The sequence below is a fragment of the Papilio xuthus genome, unplaced genomic scaffold, assembly GCF_000836235.2.
Source record: "Papilio xuthus unplaced genomic scaffold, Pxut_1.1 DF829129.1, whole genome shotgun sequence".
Lineage (NCBI taxonomy): Eukaryota > Metazoa > Arthropoda > Insecta > Lepidoptera > Papilionidae > Papilio > Papilio xuthus.
In genome coordinates, this window is record NW_013529520.1 from 773368 (window position 1) to 788182 (window position 14815).

Below are 14815 nucleotides of genomic sequence, written 5' to 3' on the forward strand. Positions count from 1 at the left end.
TACTCAACTTCGTAAAAAAAAAACACAAGTTAGACACAGAAATATTCAATTTTATTTCATTCTTCATATAATTTTCATAAATACACAATATACAGTTAGAATTATGCAAAGAATGTTTACGTTCGAAATATAGCAAAAAAATTGCGAAACATAATAATGTTTGTACATTATCAATAATATGCAAGTTATACTTAAACTAAAAATAATTACAGTACATATGAAAATGTAAAATCTATGTGTGCCATGCGTGTAAATATAATTCATAAAAAAAAATCAGCTAAAAATATATCTTAAGAGCAACCAAGATGAGAGAGCGAATTATACTATATATTTAACATGTAAAATATATTAAATTTGATCTTTATACGTATTGCACTTAAAACTAATTAAACAGACGAAAGTAATACAAAATATCATAGTATTGGTTCGACCATAGACAATTTCACAGCACTATAACTCAATGGTAATAACTATAGAGCATAATTTTGCGTCGTAGTCACTCTGTCCTTAATCGCAATGGGTCCAAGAAGGGAAGGTCTGAGGGCTGCTGGCACTCTACCTGGTGGAAGACCTTGAGAGGGACCTCCTTGACCTTTCTGGGCTGTCGGAGCTGGCGAGGGCGCTGCGGCTGCACCCTCACGGGCACTATCTGATGCTGGCCCACAGCATCGGGGGACTGGTTCTCCGCGGCTTCCAGTGCCGTCTCCACGTCTATTAGGTCGTGGTTCCGGCACTGCAGTAGAGCTGCCAACTGTCAAACATATCAAATGTTAAGTTTAAAAACTGTCACACCTAATAGCTACATTCAGACTGTAAGCGATTATAAAATGGAATAGGCGTTAAAAACTACTGCATTTTGAGGACTACATAAATAAGAAGTGAATCCTTAACACAATCGCCTCGTTAAACAAAAAGAGTTAATATTCCTACGAGATGTCGTAAGAGATGTAACACTTTTTGGTATGGGATGAAATGTGGATGTGTTTTAGTTATGTGTTGACCTGTAGTATCTGCCTGAGGGGCAGTGCGGCGGCGGGCGGGGCGCGGGGTAACGCGGCGGCGAGTGCGGCGGCGGCGGGCGGCAGGCGCGCGCGCAGCAGAGCCAGCGCCGCCAGCGACCGCGCCACGTCACCGCCCTCCGCCACGCCCTCCGACCCCTCCGAGCTCGACTCCGCCCCCACACCTCCCGCGTACTCCAGCCGCTCGTAGCGACCACGCTCCCACGACGACCTTAATATCCACAAAGATCACATGGTTAAAAAAATTGCCGTATACGGAATCATTAACTGGAGGCAAAGGCAGTCAATTTTACTGATATTTTAAATGCAAATGTTTGGCTGCATGTACGGATGACCGTTAAAAGTTATCTCAAGAACGGCTGCATCGATCTTGGTGGAATTTGGTATAGATGTAGAACATGGTATGGAAGAAGACATAAGGCAGTGAATATACTTACACGTATGTGTGCGATGTGTGCGAGGTGTGCGGTGTGGTGGGCGGGGAGGGCGGTTGCGGGGGCGTGGCGGGTCGCGGCAGATGTGGGCGGCGCAGATGCAGCGCGAGCGCGCACACGTACGCTACCGGCGCACGCGCAGGTCGCATCAGCGCTGACAGCGCCGCACCACTCTCCGCCTCCATCACTGATAATAAAACAAACATCATTAAAAACATACATCGTTAAAACTAAAAATGCGAAATTAGTTAAATATAATTCAATGGAAATCAATAGGCTAGTATATGTATTAAAATATACTTACGCGAGGGCTTCATAGAGATGAGCAAGGCGACAATGATGTAGTGCAGGTTGGGCAGCACAGGTCCGTCTGCGAAGATGAAGCCCCATAGGTGCGGGATCTCGCAGCGCGGGAACTCTCGCCCGAACAGCAGCCGCAGCCACCGACTGCACATATATCTCTCTATACTTTCACACGCCACATTTTTTTTAAATTATCTCTGCACATCTATAAATAACTTGGCTTAAAGGCCTCGTAACCGGGTCAAAGAAATTCCAAAAAAATGTTTACTACTATACCATAGTAGGTCTTATTATGTTGATTTTGTTACATAGTAAAAAAATAATTTTATCACTTTTGCACGCGATTTTACCATGAGGAAATTAAAAAAAAATGATAAAATTTTCCACCAATTTTCAGCCAAATCGGTTTAGACGTTCTTGATTACAGTTAAAAAGAGTATAAGTAATAAGATTTTGTAGATTCAACACATTCAGTGCCTCTCGCCAGGCATTCAAATTTAACAAAAAAAAATCGCAGTAGCATGAAAAGTGTTAAACGACGATATTTAAATCGTAATATTTTCATTAAAAATGCATTTATTAGGAGATTATTACAGAATACTGACATTCCAAATAGTTCCATTGATATATTGCATTTGGCCAAATGTGTGGCCAACTCATTGTCTAATGGCGCTAAGTACTCATCCTTCACTCTCTCCAGATATCGCACCACTTCATTTTGACTCTGTAATACAAAACAACATTAATTATTTAATAAAATAAAATGTCATGTTTTATTTAAAACTGTCCTGTTTAAAAAAAAAAAACTTATTTAGTAGCCCATGCGTTCTTCCAGATTATGTTCTACATCTGTGCCAAATTTCAACGAGATCCATGCAGTAGTTCCAGAGAAAACTTCTAACAAATATGTATCCATCCATCCAAAAACTTGCATTTATAATAATAGTAAAAAGTAAGAAAATACCGAGTTTCAATTTTGTTATTTCTTTTAATGTAAGTAAAAATAAAAAAAACTGAACAAAACAACAAAAAAATTGTCTTTTGTCTGCCCGTCAAAAATTGTCTTATTCATATTGTAAAGTCTGTATTTGTAATTTAAGTTTATATTTATCTGAATATAATAACTTAGGTAATAAGTAATGGATAAGTTACATGTACAGATGTGGAGGTGGGCAGTCTGCCGCTGGAGCTGGGCACCACATCTCCCGTTGTGTAGAACCTCTCCACACCTTTCATTACTGCGTTGAACAACATGCTGCAACAAACATCTTTAACAATATACAGGAAAATAAAAAAAATAAAAAATCTTTTTTTTATATATTTCAATCTCTGTTTGATTTAATATTATTAAATTTCATTTTAAATTTATTGATAACATCATCAACAGTTATAATAAAATATTAAAAATAGACAAAATGAGAAAAAAATCTTACGGATAAAGGATATTTTATGTACTTTCATTATTTACATTGTAAAAATGTAGATTAAAAATTAAAAACAATAAAAATACATACTGACTATCATGTTCCAAATATTCCTTGTCTAAATAACATTTGAGTGTATCACTGGAAAAGAAAATCTTATTAAAACAATGAATCAATTCTCTCTTATTGAAAAAAAAAACACAATTTAATTATTTTAAAATCATCATCAATAGCCTAATGGTTAAAGGTACGGCATTCGACTATTGTCGTAAACATCCTGGCACAAACATAGAGAAATATAAGTAAATTAATTTAATTACCTGATATCATCTGGTGCGTATTTCCTATCTCCGTGTAACTCAAATAGTAAGGGGGCCAGTATTTCATGCATACCTTGTCTGTATCCCACCGAGTGAGATCTGGCCCAGAAAAATAGAACACGCACCTACAAATATGTTTATTTTAAAAATAAAAGAATTAAACGACTTTGATGAAAATCCACTAAACTCTATAAATGGACAGTATTTATATTTCTAATTAAAAAAAATAAATTATTATGATCTTATCATCATTAGCTCACACAGTCTCCATTGAGGGGTTCGGTGCCTACCCAAGTTAGAGGCCAACATTTTATCATACGGAACAATAGCTGTCGCCCGCGACTCTGTCCATTGGCGATAAAAAAAAACATAATTAGTAGCCTATGTGTTCTTCCAGGCTATTTCTATATGTATGCCAGATATATGGAGATACCTACAAACAAATATCCATCCATCTATTCGCATTCATAATATTAGTAAGATAAAATAGGTTGAAAGGAAAATCTGTAGATTTTTTTTATAGGTTTTTAAACAGTGGAAACCCACAGTAATATACTTTTAGTCCACGTCAATATACAATGTATCCTTACCATTAAATCCTGAACATCTTTATCTCTAAAGTATACTTCTTCTGGATAAGTTCGAACAACATCCTGTAATATAAGAGCCTTCAGCTCATTATCACAGAAGTGTTGTTTCCATGCACTCTGAAAAAAAAATATAGAATTTATAAACAATAGTATGGCCATAAACAGTCTTAGAGAGTCCAAAGAACCGGGATATTTTTCTCCCTAATAGAGGTTTTTCTACACCCAGTTTCTCACTTAAGGTCTTGACCGGAGAATGAATCTTGCTTATACAGTTTATTGCTTATCCAGGTTCGATATTATATATTACAGTAATAAATTAATTTAACTAACATAACACATTCATCGCTACTGATTGTCAACATTTCATTTTGCAAGTTGGAATTGTAGTAGTATTGAATGTGTTTATAATAATATTTGCAAGTCTATCCTGTAAACTTACCTCATCATTCTGTGAGAGTGGATCATCGTCTATGACGGCGCGCGGGTCCATAGACAACTTATCTCTTAGGTCAATATAAAAGTTCCTATGTGCTTTAATACTGTAAAAAATATAACATTTGGCTTACATTTCAGTATTTCTTACTAATATTATAAATGCGAATGTTTAGATGGATGGATGTTTGATGGTATCTCCAGCACAGCTGTATGGATCTCAAGGAAATTTGGCATAGATGTAGAACATAGTCTGAAAGAACATATATGCTACTCATTACGTTTTTTTTTATTCCGCCATGACGGAGTTGCGGGCGATAGCTACTAACATTATAAAAATAAACAATAGACTAATAGTCCTTGTCTTATTTCCTCTGCAACCATGACATCTCTACAAGAGAAAGTCACTAAGTGGAAAAAGGCACTTAAGAGTTTACTAATCCAATTGGAATTTAATAAGAAAAACTGTAACGAAGGTAAAAGTGATATGTTTCATAAACATCTAACTGATTTCAATGTAATATAACTAAATTTGTTCAACCAAGAATTAAAATATTTTTAAAAATATATTTATGTTTTCTTTTGAATTACAAGTAAAGTGGATACCTGGTTATAATATCACTAGAAGGTGAAGGAAGGGCCTTCAACATGATGGCCCAAGCTAAGCTCCTTGGCCTCACTAGCTGCAGCTGCATTGCGGCATTCTTCAAATATTCCATACTCCATGTTGCAAAATGTAAACTAGAAAAAAAAAACAACACAAGTCATAGATAACTCAGAGGGATAGAGAACTTCCATTTATGATTTTACTATTTTTTTTTTCATTTGAGGTGGACTTAAGAAAACCAGTACTTTCAAACCTTTCAACATATTTTTATATTTAGTAATTTATTCCTCCAATGTGTGTTTATTCCCTAGTTATTGTATTTTTATGTTAATGAGTAAAATAATTTTATTATACATAATATTAGTATTCACAGGGTCGACTCATTAATATGTAATGATTATTTGATTAATATTAAACAAATATATCTTATTTCCAATCCAGATAATAATAAACTACATTGATAGTAATTTGATATAATTTTTATTATTATACTATAAAAGTAACTGGCATACATTTATAATATTGAATTAACTATTTGATTATTTTTTAAATATTGTATATGCTTATTATATATTTCTTATAAATAAATCAATATAATTAAGGGTAAGTTAAAGTCTCACCCCTTAAATGAGAACTAATGCCTTTATTTAATATATTTTTGTCAGTGTTTTATAAAAAGTATTTTTGTTACATTCACAGAGAAAAGAGTATCAGATCCATGAATTCAATTTATACATCTCGTGTAAAACATGAAGTAAAAACTTTCTAAAAGCCGAAGTCTCGGAACCAATGACCTTACAAAGTAAAACCTACAACTTTTTATAGCAATCTCAATGTTATATTAAACTTATTCTTTTTTTTGTGATTAAAACTTTAGAATCCGTAATTAAAATAATAAGTAAAAGTTACTTGATTCATTGTTTGCTTAGTGATATTACGAGAAGAAATGAACAAAGAATGTCAATATTTATAATTTGATAACATTATGAATACTTACTCGTAATCTGTAGCTTCAACGTGATTATTTGGCGGCGAACCAGTTGAAAAATCGATGTTGTTTGACTCCTAAGTTAAACAAAAAAATAAAACTACATTTTGAATACTAATACTACATCAAATAATACGATAATACCATACCATATTGTATTAAATAAGCATAGCGCACTTTTGTAAATAAAACTTCAAATTATAAGTTTAATTGATTGAACGGTAATACTATTTAATAAATAGTATTGTTACATATATTAATAAAAAATAAATAAAGAAAAACAACCGTTTTAAACCAGTAAATGTTGACAATTTGACAAATATTATTGATATTGAATAAGTGTCAAATGTCAAATCGCACTGACAGCATAGATTACACAGTGTAAAATATACGAAAGATTGTGAAAAAGAATGCACCGTGCGCACAAAAACGTGAAAACGTCGACTTATTTTTAAACATTCCAACTTGATAGAATGAATTGTAATGTAATTTTATTTGTTAATTATTCGTTTTTTTTTTAATTTTATTTTATATCATAGATTTAAGACTTTATGTATTCATAGAAATAAGGATGTAAATTAATTAAACGTATAGTTCATATTTTATAAATACACATCTGTTATGTACACAGCTTTTCTAGTCCGAGTTAAGAGAGTGCGGGTTCACATTTCACATGATCATATGGCGCCAATATGGCGCCGTAAAAGACATTTGTGATCTGTGAGAAAGAAAAGCAACGAATGTTATCTGTGCACTGCGAATCTATCCATCTCTCGTTTTCATTAGTTTTGTTAAAGCCAGAATGCGTTAGTTGTTTGCATTTTTGTAAAATTTGACTATTAAACTTACGTTTGGTTCTGGTCTTTGTTTGACGTTCCTAGCAAACCATATGTTTTGTGGATACAATGTTTATGGTAACGATGTTCGCAACAACTTGTAATGTGATAACCGTTAGCGTGTTGCTGAGTGAAGCGAGATCACATCGGCTGACACCTCTGCGATGATAATATACGCCACTAGCCATGATCGCTAATCTACCGTTGCTTTTTGCAAACGGCAACCCAATAGCGGTATCAACAATATCAGCTTCACAGCTCGAGAAGTTCATAACGTTTATGGTAACATGTTCTTGGGGCCACGACACCGCCAAAGACATTCGCCAACCACCATGGTGGCCGGAAGATGTGGAATTTTCTCATCCCTTTGTAAAGCCAGAGCAAGTACCGCAGGATTGGGAGACACGTCTAAAGAACCTTGTAAGGCGATGTTACAATCATCACAAGAGCGCTTTTTTACTTGTGTTTTCTGCACATCTCGCGCGCTTACCGAGAAAACGGCTAAGGTTAGTTGACAATCGAGATCACACTACGTCTATGTACTACAGGCCAAGTGGACGGCTTCTAGTAACTTTTAGAAATGAGAATCTTTTTTATGACAGAGAAGAGTCAGTCGAAAAAGAGGAATCGCATGTCAAATCTGCTGACATATATCTGTGTGACAATTGTGATAGTCATTTTGACAATTTACATACATTACAAGCACATGAGAGGCTTTGCAATAATGAAATCCCCACTACTACATGTAATAGGGGCCTGGCAGAATTTATGTCTGCATTGAAACTGCAGTCAACAAAACAAATCGCCCATGGTGCTAGTTCAAATAATATCAACATAGATACAAAACCTAAGAATTCTCGATCAGCTGCCAATGTTGATAGAGGTCCTCCCTTCCCATTTTCCTCCTTAGCTTATATGAGGAATGCTAAAACTAATGTTCAGAGAGATTCCACTTATTCTAGAGAAAGAATTGAAAGATTTTGTTGTACAACGACTCCTTTGAATAAAAATGTAGTTAGCAAAAGTAGAAATCAATTCCCAATTAGGTATAGAAGGCCTATAGATTATTGGCACAGAACACACATATTTCCAAATCAAAGAAATAAGAAGTTACTGGATGTGAAAGGACAACTACTATATCTTAAGTGTAGACCTGTATCTGTGAAAGTTGAAAGAATGTCATTAAAGAGTATGACAGACTATATTGAAAAACTCAAGGAGGAATCTGAGAGTAAAATGTATGTAGTAGACAAAGATATAGTGTATGTTGATGGGTTCGACTCTGATCATGCAGCAGAAGCAGATGTGAGGAGTGCAGATCCATTAAAGAGACTTGATAATGATTGTGAAGTGATTGACTTGTGTTCGGATGATGAAGGACCTAGTGGAAATGAGAACTGTGATCCACGTGCTGGTATTACATGTGTAATGAGAGGTGGTGCTGTGCTGCGTCGGGCTGCGGCGACACCTAATGCCCTGCCAGCGGAGCCTTGCGGAGCACGCCAGCGCCCCCTCCCGGCAATCCAACACCTGCCTTCCGCTGTGCTGCAGCCACACCCTGTGATTCTAATCGCTCATACTTTGAACAATTTACAGACTATAACTTTAGAATGAATTTTATATTGTTTTACCAGGGATATTTTTTTATTTATTGCCATCAAGCTTTTGTCTAAAAAGATGTTAAGGTTGTCACATTGTTAAAAGGACCTCACCTTCTAAGTTCATTTGGGGCTAATATCTGCTGCAAACCAGATGGGCATTTCATTTTGATAACTAATTTATATCTGAATCACTCAATCAGCACAGCTTACACCGCGTCGACTACGAGGTGTGGAGGTACTGGGTTGGCAAGGTCCTTTTAATTGTGTGACAACCTTTAGTCATCAAAAAAGTTTTTGCTTTCGAGTTGGAAAAAGACCATACAGTTAAAACTCATATTTGAAGCTTTCTTTAATTTGTGATATTAATAGCTGACTCTTGTAGGTCAAGAAACAAAGCTTACAATATTTTAAATATATTGTTTTTCATTTATGAAACTGATTATGAATGTGTAGTTAATAATTATCTATTTTCAGTTTTGTTTACATTATTTATGTTAAACTTTGACATTTGTAAAAATCTTTGTCTATGGCTGTGTTCAATTCAAATTTATTGTCAGCAATTGGTTGTGAGCAATATAACTCATTGTTTTTAAAAGGTTTTTTTGACCATCTATACAATCCCTATGCTGTGTTATGCATAGTCACTAAACAAAAATGCAATATGGTTAAAACACACTGCAATTTTGTTTTACAATTAATAAAGTAAACAGCTGATAATATATTTCATGTGAACATGGCCTAATATGTAAGATGATGTCTATGGCTCCTGTACATTAAAACTAATTTGCAGTATTAAATTTCCAAATTTGAACAATTATACAAGCACTTATTTATTTTGTTTAACATACTGTACAATAGTTTAGCAGTTATTCCTTTATTTATACAAATGTGAAAAGGAGTTAATTCTTATTTATGCAACTCTTAACTTATGTAAAAAGATCAATAGTTAATTCTTGTAATAAAATCACAATATTTGTATACGTGACTCTTATTTTTTTAATATATGTAAAAACAGGTTTCGAAAACATCAATTCGTGTCCCTTAAAAAAGGATAAATGTTACCTTCGTCGTAAAATGGCGGCTATTGTCACCGAACTGACACAATAGCCGCCATTTTACTTTACGCCATTTTTTTATTTCTTTAGGTTTTAATATATTTTTTTAAAGATTTTATTCCACATGCCTTGTTTAATGGTAAGCTATTAAAATGTAATAACTTTCTGACGATTAATTACACCACATTGCATACCGTAATAAATAATTCCAAGATGGCCACGGATACAAAATGGCGAATGAATACGGCATCGTTTTACCCAATGCACTTGATATTCAAATCAAAGGAGGTGGACTTTGCTCTTTAAACTGCTATCTTGTTAATACGGATGATAGGCTTGTTATCTCTTACTGTGAGTTTTTGAGACCAAAATGTTGTCAAAGAGAAACAGGGATGTGGATGTTTTATACAGAAATTTTGGCTTCGAAAAACCATTGTTGGACAGACTTCGACTTAATAAGGGAACTTTGTCTGTAACTTTCATCCCCCTTTATCGTTAGATTGATGCACTGATTAATATGACAATAAAGGGGGATGTAGTCACAAGTTATATGAACTAGGGATAAATGCATACTTATTTGTGCATAGAAGGGTCATAACAAAACAAAAAGAAACGAATTACAATGTATAATTTTATAACAAGAAAACATAGATTTAAGGAAAATAACTATGGACTTTAAATATCTTCGTGGCTGACTCTGCGGTGCGAATTGAGCGGCCGTCGACTTTCCTCATCGGAACCATAGATTACTTCTTCGTCCGAGTCGTTGATCATTGAGAACGCCGGATTGTCTTTGGTTATGGCCGTTTCTGAAACATATAAAAATTCATTATTATGTTTTTATTAAACAGATGTTTGAGAAAGTAAAAAATAAATCTTACCGTGAATAGATCCAATGCCAGGCGAGAATAGATATGCTAATAGATACATTTTAAAGTTAAATAGGCCATAGAGGGCCATGAAAGGGGCGGACGTATCGTAGGTGACTTTGGGCTGTGATGCCCAGTGGTCCTGGAGCGCGGCGGGTCCCCATGACTGCAGTGCCAGCAATGTTGTTATAGTCGTCACAGTAGCGACTACTATGGACAAGCAGCGAAGCCTTATGTCTAGAAAATGTCAAACAACTCATCTTATTTCAATCAATTTGTCTTTTAAAAATAATCAATTTTTGATGTGAAACTTACCGAAAAACGGCATATTGCGTAAATCACTATACGCTTTGACGATAAGTACGAGCAAGTATAAGAAGTAAAGAATGATGGCACCGAAGAATACGAGCTTTATAACCTGTCAGAGACAAATAAGTTAAATAAGTTTGAAGGGCTAATCGTGGGTTTCCGAGGCCAAAATATCAGTTTACAACATCTATTTAGAGATTTCATATTCATTTATATTTATTTAGAGATTTTTATGTCAGAAACCCACGATAATGATAATGACAAGAATACTGGATGGATAATTTGAAGTTAACTGTTCAAGCGCTTACCGGGTAATTGGTGTTCACAGTGTAGTTAAAAGTTGGATCATAAAAAGCGTAATATTTTTGCCAGACGGTGATGATCATGACAGGCATCCATACGAGACCAACTATTATTAATTTGAACAAATAAAATGACAAGAAACCTCTTTCATTCTGAAAGGAGAATATGATCTTTTGTTAGTAAATCTTATTTTCTATCCATATATTAAATCTTATTTTCTATCTATATTATCTTCTATCAACAATTAATACAAATACAGTAATCTAAAATTTAAATTCACCTAATTAGTAAACAGTTAGTAAATATGGTCCTTCGAGTCGGATACTAAAACTTAACAGGTTTTTGGCTGTTGTATTGATATAACGGAATTGGGTAAATGGTATAAAGGATGTAAACAATACTCGGATAGTACTCACTTGTCTAAGCCCATGGTATAACGCTAGCCAAGAAAGGAGGACGCACGTGAGGAACATCGATTGGAAAACCGTATCGATAAACGGCGCGAAGCATCCTGCTGATACCAATCGTAACGGGAATAATGGATCTGTGGATAATTTATACATTTAAATTATTTTTATGACAATATAACAGGCATATTTGGAACAGAATCTTACCATTGTAAAGAAGAAGCAAAGGTAACAGTATTGAAAGCCACTTCTGTTCTATCGCCCAGTCTTGTGTGGAGTACTTCCTTAGTGAATGTGCAAACCAACACTGAAATATTTACAAGTTACTCTATTTATATTGATTTTAAATTTAACACTAAATTCAAAGCAGAAAATTCATTAACAATGTTATTAAACTTATTTTGTAGGATGAAAAAACTTTTCAAGTGTTTGTCTAATAACTTACCGCTACTGTAAATGTGGTCAGTAAAAAAATAAATCGAAACCACGTCTCCATTTGTGTAAAGGCTGGATTGTACGTTTTAAACTGTAAGATTGTTAAAAAATATAAAACAATTATTCTAGAAATATATAAAAACGAAATGATGGAAGTTTAGTTTTGGATTTTTTTTAATTTATACTCACGTAGAATACAATTTCTCGTATAAAGTAGCGCTTATGGAATTCCTGTAATCCATAGAATCGTATGTTGAGAACGTAATGCGTGAACTCCAATGCGCCCAGGTGTAGCACCATCACCTCTTCACATATCTGTTTCTTGCATTTAAGATGCTGTGTTCTACAAACATTTTTAATCTGTTAAAAATTTTGAAACTGACAACACTGTTACTAAAATAATAAAGCAAAGGCGCGAAATAAAGGGCTACAAATCTTTCTAAATGAAAAAAGAATGTTTACCAATCTAAAAAATACGATACATTTACCTATTCGTAGCATCAGATTCTGGCAGCAAATTAGTTGCGGAATGATCACTCAGTACTCCATCTATAGATATACTAATCTGAAAACTTTTGTCGAATATTTCCTCTGGAAATAAAACAGAACACTTAAGCGTTACTTCGCTACCAGTGAAATATATGGATGATTAATATTTTTACGGGCTTTTATGGTGAAGCTGTTCTAAGATAATCAAAATATCATGAGTTTACTAAAGCGAAATAGGTTAATTTGTTTTATTTCGCTAATATTACTTTGAACAAATCTTTTTGCATTAACCAGCTTAATTATCCAAAAAGATATATACTGGCTATCACGCTATTTCCTTTCTGCACTGACAGCGTGTTGAGTTTCAGGACATAGTAAGTAAATGTTCAAATAAAGGTCTGTCCTCACCGTCATTATTGTTGGTAAGGATCTCAGCGAACAGCCAGAGTTGCTGTGCGCGAGTGCCGAGCGCAGGAGTGCGCAGAGGGTACGGCCCGCGGAACATGTCGCTCGCGTTAGCCAGCACACTGCTGCCTGCTACTGACGTCATCGACGTCGGAGAAGGACCTACCGATAAGATAAATGTAACAGGAGTAGGCAAGGATTACAGATTTCTAGAATAAGCCAGGAACCGCTGGTTAGCGTAGCGAAGAATGTTTTCGTCTATTCTTGGGGCGTCAATAGAAAAAACTCCCTTTGATAAATCTTTAAGTTTAAATCTGAATAAAAAAGGAGGTTTTTGTTTCTTATCAATCCCTTTCTCTGCAAAATTTTGTAATTTAATATGTTTGGCGATGCCAATGTTTAAAAAGACAAATTCAGATACAATGAGAATGGTATCTTTTATAAATTTTACAAACCTGCAAGTCCTATGAAGACACCTAGGCCGAAGCAAGCAAAAAATGCTATAAAAACCATTACAAATTCCCCTTTGTGCATCGAATAAATCCTCATTGGTACGGACCTGTAACACAAATATATTTGCAATTTCATATAATTAAAAACAAAAATATTGATACTGTTAACACATATTTATATATTTAGTAATTTTTAGTTTACATAATAAATATCTAAGTTTGAACATTAACTTACCTCTCACAGCGATCATGATGATAAGCAGGAGCAATATATTTATTAAATTCACTAAATAAGTCACTGAATTGAGACAAAGTGTTCCGTATTTTGTAGTTCCATCCTGCAGTTGGAAGATGGTAGGAATATCCCACATTTGCTGTATCCATTGTCACCTTAAATCTACACTACAGATGAAAAACGCAAAACAACTAGAAATAGCTAAATAATAACAAAACGCAATGTACAAAACGTTACGAAAGAGCTTATATTATTTCCCCCACATGAATCTCTTGTTTACAAGCATATTATTGATTTTTAGTGAGATTGCCATATCCAATATTTGGCATTGAAATGACGTGGCACTATATTTATGTTTGTATGTATCATTACAATTTAAAAAGTTTATAATAATTGCTATATTTATTAGTGTACTTATGTAGAAAAATGTTTAAATATCATACAGAAGTAGACTTTACTTAAAGGTAATTAGAGTGAAAGTCTGTTGGCGAAAATATTGATTTTTTGGAAGCGCGAACTTATGAACTGCTATGCGCGAACCTATGTGCACTTTCTTATTTCTCGATTTAAATAAGCTACGTTGTTTTATTTAGCAAGAAAAGGTAATGCACAATTGATTTTATAGCTAAATGTCTAAAATCGGGATAAAAAATCAGTAAAAAAGCTAATCTCAAGCTGTTTCGTTTTGCGTCATAATACAAGGTAAATAAAACAATTGTTTTCACAGATCTTTTTATTTAAACACATTTTCACAGGATTGTTTGTAAATCAAATAGATAAATTTTAATAAAAATAATAAATGATCGGTTATTTTAAATTTTAAAACACAAAAGTCAAAATAAATTAGATATTTTCTTATCAATCATACAAATTATGAGAACTTTATTTTACCTCAATTATTATTATTTTGATGACTAATATTTAATTCCAAATCAGAAAATAGTCAAAAGAAATCAAAGATATTGAAATTTCCCATTTTTTTGACGTAATAACGTGTTAAAAATCGACGTAATGACATATTGTCACGTTCCGCCATAGCCGAGTGTAAAAGAGAGCAAGGAACAAAGGATAGAGAGGCACCATCGCCTATGCGGTTTTGTGACGTATTTATCTCTTTTAATTCTATTAAATTTACATATGTAATTTTTCATCAATATTTAATGACGTTATCAAGTAAAATTCTCCGTCAACTTTGTCGATTTCATCATCATCAGCTAACTATACGTCCCCACCGAGGGGCTCGGAGCCTACCCAAAGTTAAGGGTGATAAGGCCATAGACAACCATGCTGGCCAAGTGCAGG

General features: G+C 34.2%; 4 protein-coding genes across 4 annotated transcripts; 1 reads left to right on the forward strand and 3 right to left on the reverse strand.

Moving 5' to 3' along the window:
- Positions 1 to 188: 188 nt before the first annotated feature.
- On the reverse strand, positions 189 to 1436 carry LOC106119694 (uncharacterized). Its single transcript, XM_013314818.1, has 3 exons — positions 1348 to 1436; positions 1002 to 1230; positions 189 to 751 (listed from the first exon to the last, which is right to left on the reverse strand). The coding sequence occupies exons 1-3, from the start codon at positions 1434 to 1436 to the stop codon at positions 497 to 499; spliced, it is 573 nt and encodes a 190-aa protein (XP_013170272.1). The 3' UTR covers positions 189 to 496.
- A 1-nt stretch (position 1437) lies between these two features.
- Positions 1438 to 6307, reverse strand: LOC106120048 (TBC1 domain family member 5). Its single transcript, XM_013315229.1, has 11 exons — positions 6267 to 6307; positions 6127 to 6194; positions 5129 to 5263; positions 4530 to 4629; positions 4091 to 4207; positions 3501 to 3625; positions 3271 to 3321; positions 2909 to 3011; positions 2362 to 2480; positions 1758 to 1900; positions 1438 to 1640 (listed from the first exon to the last, which is right to left on the reverse strand). The coding sequence occupies exons 1-11, from the start codon at positions 6267 to 6269 to the stop codon at positions 1453 to 1455; spliced, it is 1152 nt and encodes a 383-aa protein (XP_013170683.1). The 5' UTR covers positions 6270 to 6307; the 3' UTR covers positions 1438 to 1452.
- Positions 6308 to 6821: 514 nt separating this feature from the next.
- ova (ovaries absent) lies at positions 6822 to 9504 on the forward strand. Its single transcript, XM_013316737.1, has one exon. It carries the CDS (start codon positions 7140 to 7142, stop codon positions 8565 to 8567), a length of 1428 nt encoding a protein of 475 aa, XP_013172191.1. The 5' UTR covers positions 6822 to 7139; the 3' UTR covers positions 8568 to 9504.
- An 81-nt stretch (positions 9505 to 9585) lies between these two features.
- LOC106120081 (uncharacterized) lies at positions 9586 to 13800 on the reverse strand. The gene is made up of 12 exons (XM_013315256.1): positions 13514 to 13800; positions 13282 to 13385; positions 12830 to 12988; positions 12421 to 12523; positions 12122 to 12275; positions 11943 to 12023; positions 11705 to 11804; positions 11507 to 11634; positions 11096 to 11242; positions 10794 to 10896; positions 10491 to 10715; positions 9586 to 10418 (listed from the first exon to the last, which is right to left on the reverse strand). Exons 1-12 carry the CDS (start codon positions 13660 to 13662, stop codon positions 10285 to 10287), a joined length of 1587 nt encoding a protein of 528 aa, XP_013170710.1. The 5' UTR covers positions 13663 to 13800; the 3' UTR covers positions 9586 to 10284.
- Positions 13801 to 14815: the final 1015 nt, after the last annotated feature.

What these genes read in the sequence shown, in the direction of transcription:
- LOC106119694 (XM_013314818.1), bottom strand. Translation starts at nt 1,436, where the DNA reads ATGTCTTCTTCCATACCATGTTCTACATCTATACCAAATTCCACCAAG. An exon ending in ATAACTTTTAACGGTCATCC is followed by an intron (nt 1,231 to 1,347) that starts GTACATGCAGCC and finishes GTGGATATTAAG; the next exon opens with GTCGTCGTGGGAGCGTGGTC. An exon ending in CCCTCAGGCAGATACTACAG is followed by an intron (nt 752 to 1,001) that starts GTCAACACATAA and finishes TATGTTTGACAG; the next exon opens with TTGGCAGCTCTACTGCAGTG.
- LOC106120048 (XM_013315229.1), bottom strand. An exon ending in CACTCTCACAGAATGATGAG is followed by an intron (nt 4,208 to 4,529) that starts GTAAGTTTACAG and finishes TTTTTTTTTCAG; the next exon opens with AGTGCATGGAAACAACACTT. An exon ending in AAGATGTTCAGGATTTAATG is followed by an intron (nt 3,626 to 4,090) that starts GTAAGGATACAT and finishes ACATATTTGTAG; the next exon opens with GTGCGTGTTCTATTTTTCTG.
- ova (XM_013316737.1), top strand. Translation starts at nt 7,140, where the DNA reads ATGATCGCTAATCTACCGTTGCTTTTTGCAAACGGCAACCCAATAGCG.
- LOC106120081 (XM_013315256.1), bottom strand. Translation starts at nt 13,662, where the DNA reads ATGGATACAGCAAATGTGGGATATTCCTACCATCTTCCAACTGCAGGA. An exon ending in TTTGCTTCTTCTTTACAATG is followed by an intron (nt 11,635 to 11,704) that starts GTAAGATTCTGT and finishes AATTATCCACAG; the next exon opens with ATCCATTATTCCCGTTACGA. An exon ending in CTGTGAACACCAATTACCCG is followed by an intron (nt 10,897 to 11,095) that starts GTAAGCGCTTGA and finishes TGTCTCTGACAG; the next exon opens with GTTATAAAGCTCGTATTCTT.